General features: G+C 64.8%; 3 protein-coding genes across 4 annotated transcripts in view; all 3 read left to right on the top strand.

Moving 5' to 3' along the window:
- PRR35 (proline rich 35) overlaps positions 1-4,461 on the top strand; it is a 6,212-nt gene extending 1,751 nt beyond the window's left edge. For both annotated transcript variants that reach the window (XM_059415828.1, XM_059415829.1), the window contains exons 2-3: positions 2,233-3,367; positions 3,596-4,461. In XM_059415828.1, coding sequence (XP_059271811.1) covers positions 2,271-3,367; positions 3,596-4,229 — 1,731 coding nt within the window. In that variant the 5' untranslated portion in view covers positions 2,233-2,270 and the 3' untranslated portion in view covers positions 4,230-4,461. The remainder of the gene's footprint in view (positions 1-2,232; positions 3,368-3,595) is intronic.
- Positions 4,462-6,976: 2,515 nt separating this feature from the next.
- NHLRC4 (NHL repeat containing 4) lies at positions 6,977-7,961 on the top strand. Its single transcript, XM_059415906.1, is given in 3 exon segments — positions 6,977-7,224; positions 7,440-7,478; positions 7,480-7,961. Coding segments are annotated over 3 exon segments (357 nt in total). The 3' UTR covers positions 7,550-7,961.
- Positions 7,962-8,042: 81 nt separating this feature from the next.
- The window catches only part of PIGQ (phosphatidylinositol glycan anchor biosynthesis class Q), a 12,576-nt gene continuing 11,512 nt past the window's right edge, over positions 8,043-9,106 (top strand). The window contains exon 1 of the mRNA XM_059415826.1: positions 8,043-8,128. The gene's annotated coding sequence lies outside the window, so the exon portion shown is untranslated. The remainder of the gene's footprint in view (positions 8,129-9,106) is intronic.

Below are 9,106 nucleotides of genomic sequence, written 5' to 3'. Positions count from 1 at the left end.
GGAGGTGAGCTCCAGTCTCCCTGCTGGCCCATGGTGGCTGCAGGCACAGGGCGCCCTCTCTCCTCTCTGAGGTAGGGCCTCCTTCTCCTGCCTGGACACCAGTTCTCTCCTAGGCAGGGAAGGGCTATCGGGCTCAGGTGTCTGGGCCAGCAGGCTGCCCAAGGACCCTGCACCCAGTCACGCGTAGGGACACGTGTGCAAATGAACGTGCTTTTGTGTATGTGGGGGGTACTTGCTGGTGTCTGGGGGTGTCTTCTGCTTGTGCACAAGCATACTGGGTGGGTGCCAGGCGTCCTCTGGGTCCCCATGGGGTCAGTAGCTGCTAAGATGTTGCCTGAACAAGCCCCCCCCACCGCCCCCCGCACAACGCACACCCAGGTGACTGATATGAAGAGGGAGCACGGGAAGAGCCCACCACTTCCTGAGTCCAGGGGCCTGACTGGGAGGTGGGTTGGGTGGTGGCACCAGGCAGCACAGCTGTGTGGCTCCCAGGGCTGGGTGATCGATGGCCCCAGTGCAGCCGTCTCTGTCTCCCAAGCACACATGCCCATTTGTCATCTGTATCTTGGGGAGGGTTCGGGAGACAGGGATGGGGCCCACCTCTGCTCCCACCACCAAGTCCAAGAGGGTCTGCTGCCCCTCAGGGAGCCCCAGGCCCTTTCCCGAGCCCAGCCCCCTGCTCCCAACCCCCACGCCCTTCTCCAAGCCCCATCCCCTAAAAGACATGGACACCTACAAACCAGTCAGTTCTCGTCTGTCTGCTTTCTCCACGGCCCCCCGCCCCCATGCTAGTGGTTACGAGGCTGATCTCCCTTTGAAGGGCTCCTTCAGATGCTCTCTCCACCCCTGGCGGGGGGCACCCGGTGTTGTGGGGCAGCAGACAGGACTGCCCGCTGTGTGCAGAGCCTGAAGGCCAGCAGGGAGGACGGCCTGTGCCCCATGGCTGCGCTGCACCCTACCCCTGCCCTGCTCAACCCCCTGGCCAGCGCTGGGTCCTGAGGAACAGGGCAAGTGTGTGCGTATGCACATCTGCAAGCGTGTCTGTTCCCATGTATGTGCCCAGGTGTGTGTGCACGTGCCCGTGCATGTGTCTAGGTGCCTACTTGCCGCCCCGGCTGAGCTCTGAGTCCTTTTGTAGGCACCGCTGCCATGTCCACTCTGAGCAGGGTGTGTGTGTGTGTGTGCATGTGTGCCCGAGTGCCTGGGCCCTGTGTGTTTTGGCAGCGGACTCTCTACCGAGTCGGCCCAGCCATGCAGAGGCTGCCCCTCCAGGCGCCGGGCAAGGGTTCATCTGGAGCCTTGTAACGCTCGTGTGCACACACCCGAAGCCGGTGTGCACACACTCACCATGTGCCCCACGCAGGCGCACACAGGGGCGGTGGATGGCCCAGGTGGCGGCCCAGATGGAGTGCGGAGTGGCTTCTGAGCGAGTGTATGGGGTGTGGGGAGAGGAGGGTCTTGGCTGAGCCTGGCTGAGCCTGGCCACTGCAGGCCGGGCCACTGACCTGCCTGAAGCCACCCAGATGGCTAGGCTGAGCAGGTGGCTGTGCTGTGGGGCCGTGTCGGGACATCCCCGCCCCCCTGCCTGGCCCCACACGAGGCTGACCCCCTCCAGTGCCCACCCAGCAGTCTGCGGGAGCAGGGACACATGCGCGTACACACGCACACGTACACCGTGCTAGTGAGGCTTGGAGCTGGTCTGGTCTCTCCCGGGGCTGTGTTCATCTTGGCTTTCCTGCACAGAGGAAGGTTCTGGGGGGGAGGGAGACTGGGAAGGGCTGGTGTCCCCAGGAACCGGCCTTGCCACACCTGGCCTGGAGTCACTCAGCCGGTTGGCACAGATGGAATCAGCCCAGAAGGGGGCCTGCTGGGGGCTGGCGGGCGGGGGCCGGCGTGAGCACCAGCGCAGGGGCCACAGATAAAACACAGGACGCCCCGTTGCCCTGGGTTTCGGAGAAGCAGCAGCTTCAGCAGCCATTCCCAGCGCGCGCTGCGACATACCCCCCTGCAGAAGCACTCACTGTTCCCCCAAGTCACACTGAACTGGGGTCTTTGGCGCTCATCCGCCGTCCGGGCCCTAGCCTCGAGCGCGCGCGCGGAAGGAGGAGGTGGGGGAGGGGGCGGCGGGTGCGGCGCAGGCCACAGGGTGGTGGTGGCGCACGGAGCTGCGCGCGCGGAGGGCAGTGGGGAGCCGGTCGGGGGCGGCCGCTGACTAAGGCCCCCTGTGCGCAGGTGGCCATGGGGCCCGGGCCCGCCCGCTAGCGGCTGCCATGTCCCGCGAGGCGGGCTCCTGCCGCCTGGGCGCCGGGGCGCGGGCGCGGGCGCGGAAGCCCAAGAAGCCGCACTACATCCCGCGGCCGTGGGGCAAACCCTACAACTACAAGTGCTTCCAGTGCCCGTTCACCTGCCTGGAGAAGTCGCACCTGTACAACCACATGAAGTACAGCCTCTGCAAGGACTCCCTTTCGCTGCTGCTCGACTCTCCAGACTGGGCCTGCCGCCGCGCCCCCGCCGCGGCCCGGCCCCACGCGCCCAGCCCCGTAGGCCCCGCGGGCCCAGCACACCCAGGCCGCCAGCCCCAGCCCCGGGAACCCCGGCTCTCAGACACGCCCCCCACGCCTGACCCGGCCCCTCAGGGCCTCTCCCTGCAACGCCGCGTGGGGGGCCCAAAGCTGGGGGCTGACGGGTCCCACGGGGCCCCCTCCCCTGGGGCCCGGGATGCCCAGAAGGAGGTGGGCCCTGGGGGGCTTCTGGCCGAGGCCTGGAAGCTGGGGCCGGGTGGGGGCCGAAGGGGCATAGCCGTGGTGGACGCGGCTGCAGCTGGCCCTGAGAGCGGGGGTGTCCCCTGCTACCCCCCGCCCACCCCCAGCGAGTTCCCTGAGGCCCAGAGCCTCCATCTGTCCCTGCTAGGTGTCAACTGTCCTCTGGGCCCTGGTCTCTTCTCCTACCTGGGACCCTCCCTGGCCGCCGCAGCCCACATGCCCTTTCTGGCCTCTGCCAGCCCCCTGTTGCCCCCGACCTCTGCTTTCCCTTCCCCACAGGCCCCTGAGCGCCCTGCCCTGGTCCCCCGCTTGTACTACCCCCTGCTGCTGGAGCATACGCTGGGGCTGCCGCCCAGCAAGTCTGCCCCTGCCAAGCCCCTAGCCGCCCCAAAGGGGCCCCCTGGGACCCTGGCCCCAGGGCTGCTGAAGGTCCCAGTACCCGGGCTGGGCAGGCCCTGGCCCGGTGGAGCCCCCAGGGACTCAGGGCAGGAGGTGGAGCTGGACCAGGCTGCCCAGAGTGACCCCAAGAGGAAGCCGCCCCTAGGAAGCAGGTTGGAGCCCCAGAAGGGCCCCTCTGGCACAGTGAAGGTCAACGCCCAGAGCAGGTAGGTGTCTGGGCCCCTGGTCACGGGGGTGGGGAGGGGAGGGAGGCAAGCTGGCCTGGGTGGCTGGGCCCCATTCTTCAATCCACAGGGGGGAAACCAAGGCCAGGGAGCCATACTCTACCATTCTGGGATCCCAAGGCCCTCAGGCAGCCTGCAAAGATGTTCCCGGTGGAGGGGGCAGGGACAGGGGACACGGGTGCAGCTTCTTGACTGGCTTCTACCCCCTAGCCTTCGGACAGGCCCCTCCATGATGCTCTGGCCTGAGGACAAAGAGCCAGGCAACACCGAGACCCCGAGCACTGAGGCGCCCCTGCACCAGCAACTCCTGGGCCTGGTGCCAGGCAGCCCCGGGCACGTGGGCGATGACCTGACCCGGGCCCTCGGGGACTACGCCAGGGTGGAGCAGCGCCTGGGGCAGCTGGTGCCTGCGGGGGGCCTGGCCCCGCGGCCTCTGCGGGAGCAGCTGGGCAAGATTCGCCAGGAGTTGCTCACCATCCACCAGGCCTTGGAGCGGGCTGTGCGGCCCCCAGATGCCCCCCTCGACCTCTCTGTGAAGCGGGCGCCCAACAAGGGGCCCAAGGGGCCTGTGGGGACCTGGCCGCAGCTGGAGCTGGGCCCCACGCTGGCCCGGGGAACCCCTGAGCCCCCGCGCATGCTGGGCCCCACAATAGCTGAGTCTTTCTCTAGCCACACCACAAAATGTGAGGCTGACTCCAGCGTCCCACCCCCAGGCCTGCCCCTTCAGGCCCCAGAGGACCCTGTCGTTCCTGGCAGCAGCTGGGGGGCCCGTGGTGGCCCTGGGGGCTCCTGGCCCCCTGAGGCTGTCCCCAGCCTCCAGAGCCCCCCTGGTGCAGAGGTGTGACCACAGCGTCTGCTGCTTCCTCTGTTTTTAGCAGACAGGGCCCCTCCACCCCGTGTCCGACACCCGGCCCCCCACCTGCCCCAGCCCCCCCAGAGCCTGTCCAGCATGCCCATGGGCTGACGTCTGGGCCGCAGCCCTGGCTTGGGTCTTTGGGGCCCCAAGGGACAGCAGAGAGTCATAGCTCCTTATCGATCACTGTTGTGAGTGTTTGAATAGAAACCATCTTCACATACCCGGTCTGGGTCTCCTTCTTCCCCTGCCGTTCCGGCATCAGCCCCGGGATGTTCCCCGCCAAGGACATGTCCCTGGTCTCAGCATCTGAGTGGGCAGCATCCCGGCCCAGCCTGCTGGGTATCCACCGCTGGGCCCCCCTGGGTAGGGGAATAGAATGGGGGGCCTTCTTTCAAGGGGGTTGAGCCGGGAGAGGCGGGGGGTGGGCAGGTGTGTCTGGTCTGGGAGCTAGTCCAGCCTGTGTGTGGGCACCTTGCTGGGGGACTCAGATCCCTGGGCCTGCCTCCAGCCCGTGGGTCTGGCCAGGGCATCTCGGATGTCAGAGCCTGGCTGTGGTTAAGCAGTGCCCCCACATTCTGTGGCCCAGGGCTGTTTGCCCGGTGTGGACTTAGCTGGGCCCCAGCCAGCCCCTGCAGCCATGATAGGCATCGGGCGGCCTTCACAGCTCACTGCCTCCCTTCCTGCTCGGCCACACTGGGCCCTTCCCACAGGCAGGGGCAGCCAGGGAGGGGAGCCTGGGGGACCCTTGTACCTAGCTAATCACTCCTGTCCCCCGGAGCTGGCCATACCTCTGTACTCACCTGGGAATGGCCCCAGGGAGGGCAGTTCCTACCTGTGCCTGGCTCCCCAAGCTGGACCAGCCAGGCTGGGGCCAGTCGGAGCAGGACCTAAGGCTGCCCCATTAATTGTGCTAAGGCAGCAGATAGCATCGGCCGTCCGCCCCACGATGGGGCATTGAGAGGCCAAGTCCAGAGCCGGGGTGTGGGCCAGCCCGGTGGGAAGTGCTCTGGGTCATCCATAGGGGCTGACCCCCTCCCTTCCTGGAGATTCCCGGAGAGTCCAAGGGAGACCCGCTCTGCCTTGGTCCTCCACTGACACCCCCTGTGTCTCTGCTCCCAGATTTCTCATCACCCACCAGGCAGACGTGAGCTTGGGGGCATCAGCCCAGTTTCACAGGTGTAGAAGCAGGACCCAACCCTGCCAGTTTGGGGGAGGGCCAGGATGAACCCCTGAGATTCCCCACCCCAGACCCTGGTGAATGACCCAGCCCACGTGCAAGGGGTACAGCTCCTTTCCCCGCTTTCCTGAGGGCCTGACCCCGTGGTCCTACTGGGGGAGTGTGGGTGAGGCTGCCTCACATGGATGTTTGCTCGGGGCCTCTGAGGGATGCTAGCCCCAGGCAGGAGGCCCCCCCCCCCACCTCTCTGAGCAGGAGCACATAGAGAGGCCTTGGAAAGCCCCGCAGCCTCACCCTGCAGGGGTTGGAAGTCTCCAGGGGCTTCATGGGGACAATGGCCAGAGCCTTGGGCTGCCCCCGAGAAGGGTTACTTTCCTTGGCTGACAGAAGGTAGAGTTCCCTGGGCAGAGAGGAGTTTGAGAAACACTGCCCCTCTGTCACCGTCTTCCGACCCCCAGCCTCTCCCCCAACCCCGACACACCTTGAGACCTCCCAATCCCCGGGGGCTCATGGAGGCCTCAGAGCAAAACCTGCAGCAGCCTTCACAGGTCCCATATTCCCCAGAATTGTGTTCCAGGGGCCATATCTGGAAAAAGGAGACCTGGATCCATGGCTGCTTGCTGAGCTTATAGATGGGGCCAGCACTCAGGACCTGGTGGAACTAGGTTTGAAGCCTGCTCCCCACTCCCGTGCCTCAGTTTCCTCAAGTGTGAAATGGTAGTACACCAGCACTCCTAGAAGAGCGGGTGGACAGGGGTCACCTCTGCTTGGCCCATACTGACACCATTTCTCTCACAGCCCTGCACTGGGCCCAGCCTCAAGACCTCGGCTCAGAGCAGCTGACACTGTGCACTGTGACCCCTAGCCACACACCAGTCTGTCTTCTGGTCTCCTGAGCCTCCCCAACCCGCTGGCAGGCTCATGGCCTGCTCTGTGAGATGGACCCACCCAGAAACCCTGCTCGCTCCTACCGGCCCTCACTGCTTGGGCAGATCCTGGTGACTTCAGGGACTGCAGGAGGACCCCGGGATCTGTCTTGCTCCCTTGACAGCCTGCCTTTTTTTTTTTTTTTTTAAGAATTTATTTATTTATTTGAGAGACAGAGAATACAAGGAGGCAGAGAGGCAGGCAGAGAGAGAGGGGGAAGCAGGCTCCCTGCTGAGCAGAGAGCCCAACGCGGGGCTCGATCCCAGGACCCTGAGATCATGACCTGAACCAAAGGCAGAGGCTTTAATCCACTGAGCCACCCAGGTGCCCGACGGCCTGCTTTTCATGACAGCTGGGGTGTGCCTGTGCCCTGAGCCCGCATGATGGACCTCGAAGGACAGTCCATCTGCCACCTGCCAGGGGCCAGATCCTTCGTGCCAGAGGATGTGGCTCTGATAGCTCTGGGCTCATAGTGGTCAGCAACCTTGTCCGTGGGGCTGTCCACGCACTTCAGCACACTGCCCAAGCCCCCCAGGGCCACTGGGTCACGGTGGGCACCTTCCCAGCCCCCAGGGGGCTGGCTGCGGAGGCTGCTGGCCACCTTCTGGTGAAAGACTCCATGCCCGGGGCCATGCACTGTGTCCCGCTGAGTCCTGCCTTGCAGCCACGAGCCCCAGTCTCCACATTGGGGCTGGAGGGTCCCCACTGGGTGGGCCCGGGGCCCGATAGGGGCCGTACCATGAGCAAGGAGTTCAGGGATGTACGGTTGGTGGGCAGTGCCTGCCAGCCCCTGGGCTCCCTGGGGGCTCTGACAGGGCATGACTTTGGCAACCCTGGGGGTGTGTGCACTGATGTGGATGGCAGCGTGACCCTCTTCCCTTTTTTTTTTTTTTTAAGATTTTATTATTTATTTGACAGAGAGATCACAAGTAGGCAGAGAGGCAGACAGAGAGAGAGAGGAGGAAGCAGGCTCCCCGTTGAGCAGAGAGCCCGATGTGGGACTCGATCCCAGGACCCTGAGATCATGACCTGAGCGGAAGGCAGCGGCTTAACCCACTGAGCCACCCAGGTGCCCCGTGACCCTCTTCCCTAAGGTCCATGCCCATCTGCCTGGTGTCCGAGGGGCTGAGGCACTGTGGTTTGTATGCCCCAGGGCCAGCTCGTGGTTGCAGGTGTGGGGGATGGTGCCATCAAAGTGTACTAGTACTGCTCGAGGCTGGCCTGGCCCGTGGGCTCCCATCTGAGCCTGGTGCACCCCCCGGGGCCCCAGGGCCACTGTGGGAGAGACACTGGGGGTTGGCTGCGCCCCCCGGACTGCTGGCCACCCCTCCCTGAACTGGAGCTCCTGCTCGCCCAAGTCCCAGCTGCCTTCTGCCTTCATCCTGGAGTTGGTTCAGACTTCATTGGCAGCCACCAACCAGCTGCCTCCCAGCCTCCAAAGCTGGGCCCTCTGCACACCCCAGGTTAGAGTGCCCGAGCACTCACGGCCCCCATGTCCACTCAAGCCATGGCCCTGCTGGTCCAGGGCCCAGAAGGCCCGAGCTTTGGGCCCAGCCCCTGAAGCCTGCCAACCTTGCGCTGGGCCGGCTGCCAGCATTCCCCCAGGCAACGAGTCTGGCCAGGTGCCCCGGTCCCAGCGTCCTAATCAGGCAGAAGCAGGCAGGGCGGGGGAAACTGGGCTGGGCTGGGCAGGGCAGGGCAGGGAAGCAGCCCCTCACTATCCCCCATCTTCAGAGGCACCCCAGGTGCCAAGCCTCTTGCAGCTTCTCTGGGCCTACTTGAGGTAAGGCAATGCAGAAGAGGGGCAGCCCCAGAGGCACCCTGGGGTGGCACATGGCTGGACTGGGAGCCTCCACACCCCTGATCCACTTCTCCAGGGTGAGACCCTCTCTCAGGCTGAACCTGCGTTTTCTTCTCTGCAAACCAGGAACAAAGGGCTCCCAGCTCATGGGTGGAGCATGCTGGGAAGGTTCCAGGTGGCGGTTAAGCCAGAAGAGCCTCCCTTTGAGGAAGGACTCCTGTTACTTAGGATCCATGAGCAAATGGGGCTCCAATGGGGTGGGGACATGAGGGTGGGACTCTGCGTTTGGGGCCCAGACAGGATCCTAGTTCCAGTGTGAGGTCTCAGTGGGAAGGGGACAATGCCTGGTCCACCTGTCACCAGAACATTGCCTCTGACAAGGTCCCCTGCATATGAACCAGCCCGTGTGGGTGGTGGGATCTCAGTGGTCAGCATAAGGAGGCACAAACACTGCGTGCTCCATGAGTGCTGTTTTTGCTCCTGGTCACGGGGATATTGTTTCCTGGAGCGGGAGGGGCTAGGGACCCCTCTGGCGACCAAACCAGATGACTGCAGCCTCTGGGCTGACCCACGGGGGTCCAGCCTTCCTAGCCCACTGGGCCCTGGGGGGACCTGGGGGCGTCTCTTTGCAGAGACCGTTGTTGGAGGTGGCCGGTCTGGAGCTGGGGAGGCAGCTCCTCTGGAACCCTACACAGGGCTTGGGGGTCTTTTCACCCTGGGAGGGTGGTGGCAAGGTGAGGTCAGGGACCCTCAAAGCCAGGTCCACCAGGTCCCTCAGATGAGGAAATGGGGGATGGGGGAGGTTTGGCAGCTAAGAGAAGGTGGGGGACTGGAAGGCGGGAGTGCTGGGGACACTGCAGGGGGACTGGAGGAGGTACAAGAGTTCTGTGGAGGACAAGGACACCGAGGAGGGCAAGGACACTGAGGGTGTGAGACAAGAACAGTGCGGGGGGGGGGGGG

This window comes from Mustela nigripes, chromosome 11, assembly GCF_022355385.1.
Source record: "Mustela nigripes isolate SB6536 chromosome 11, MUSNIG.SB6536, whole genome shotgun sequence".
NCBI classification, from domain to species: Eukaryota; Metazoa; Chordata; class Mammalia; order Carnivora; family Mustelidae; genus Mustela; species Mustela nigripes.
The sequence above is the reverse complement of the archived record's forward strand: the minus strand, read 5'-3'. Positions and strand labels throughout refer to the sequence as shown.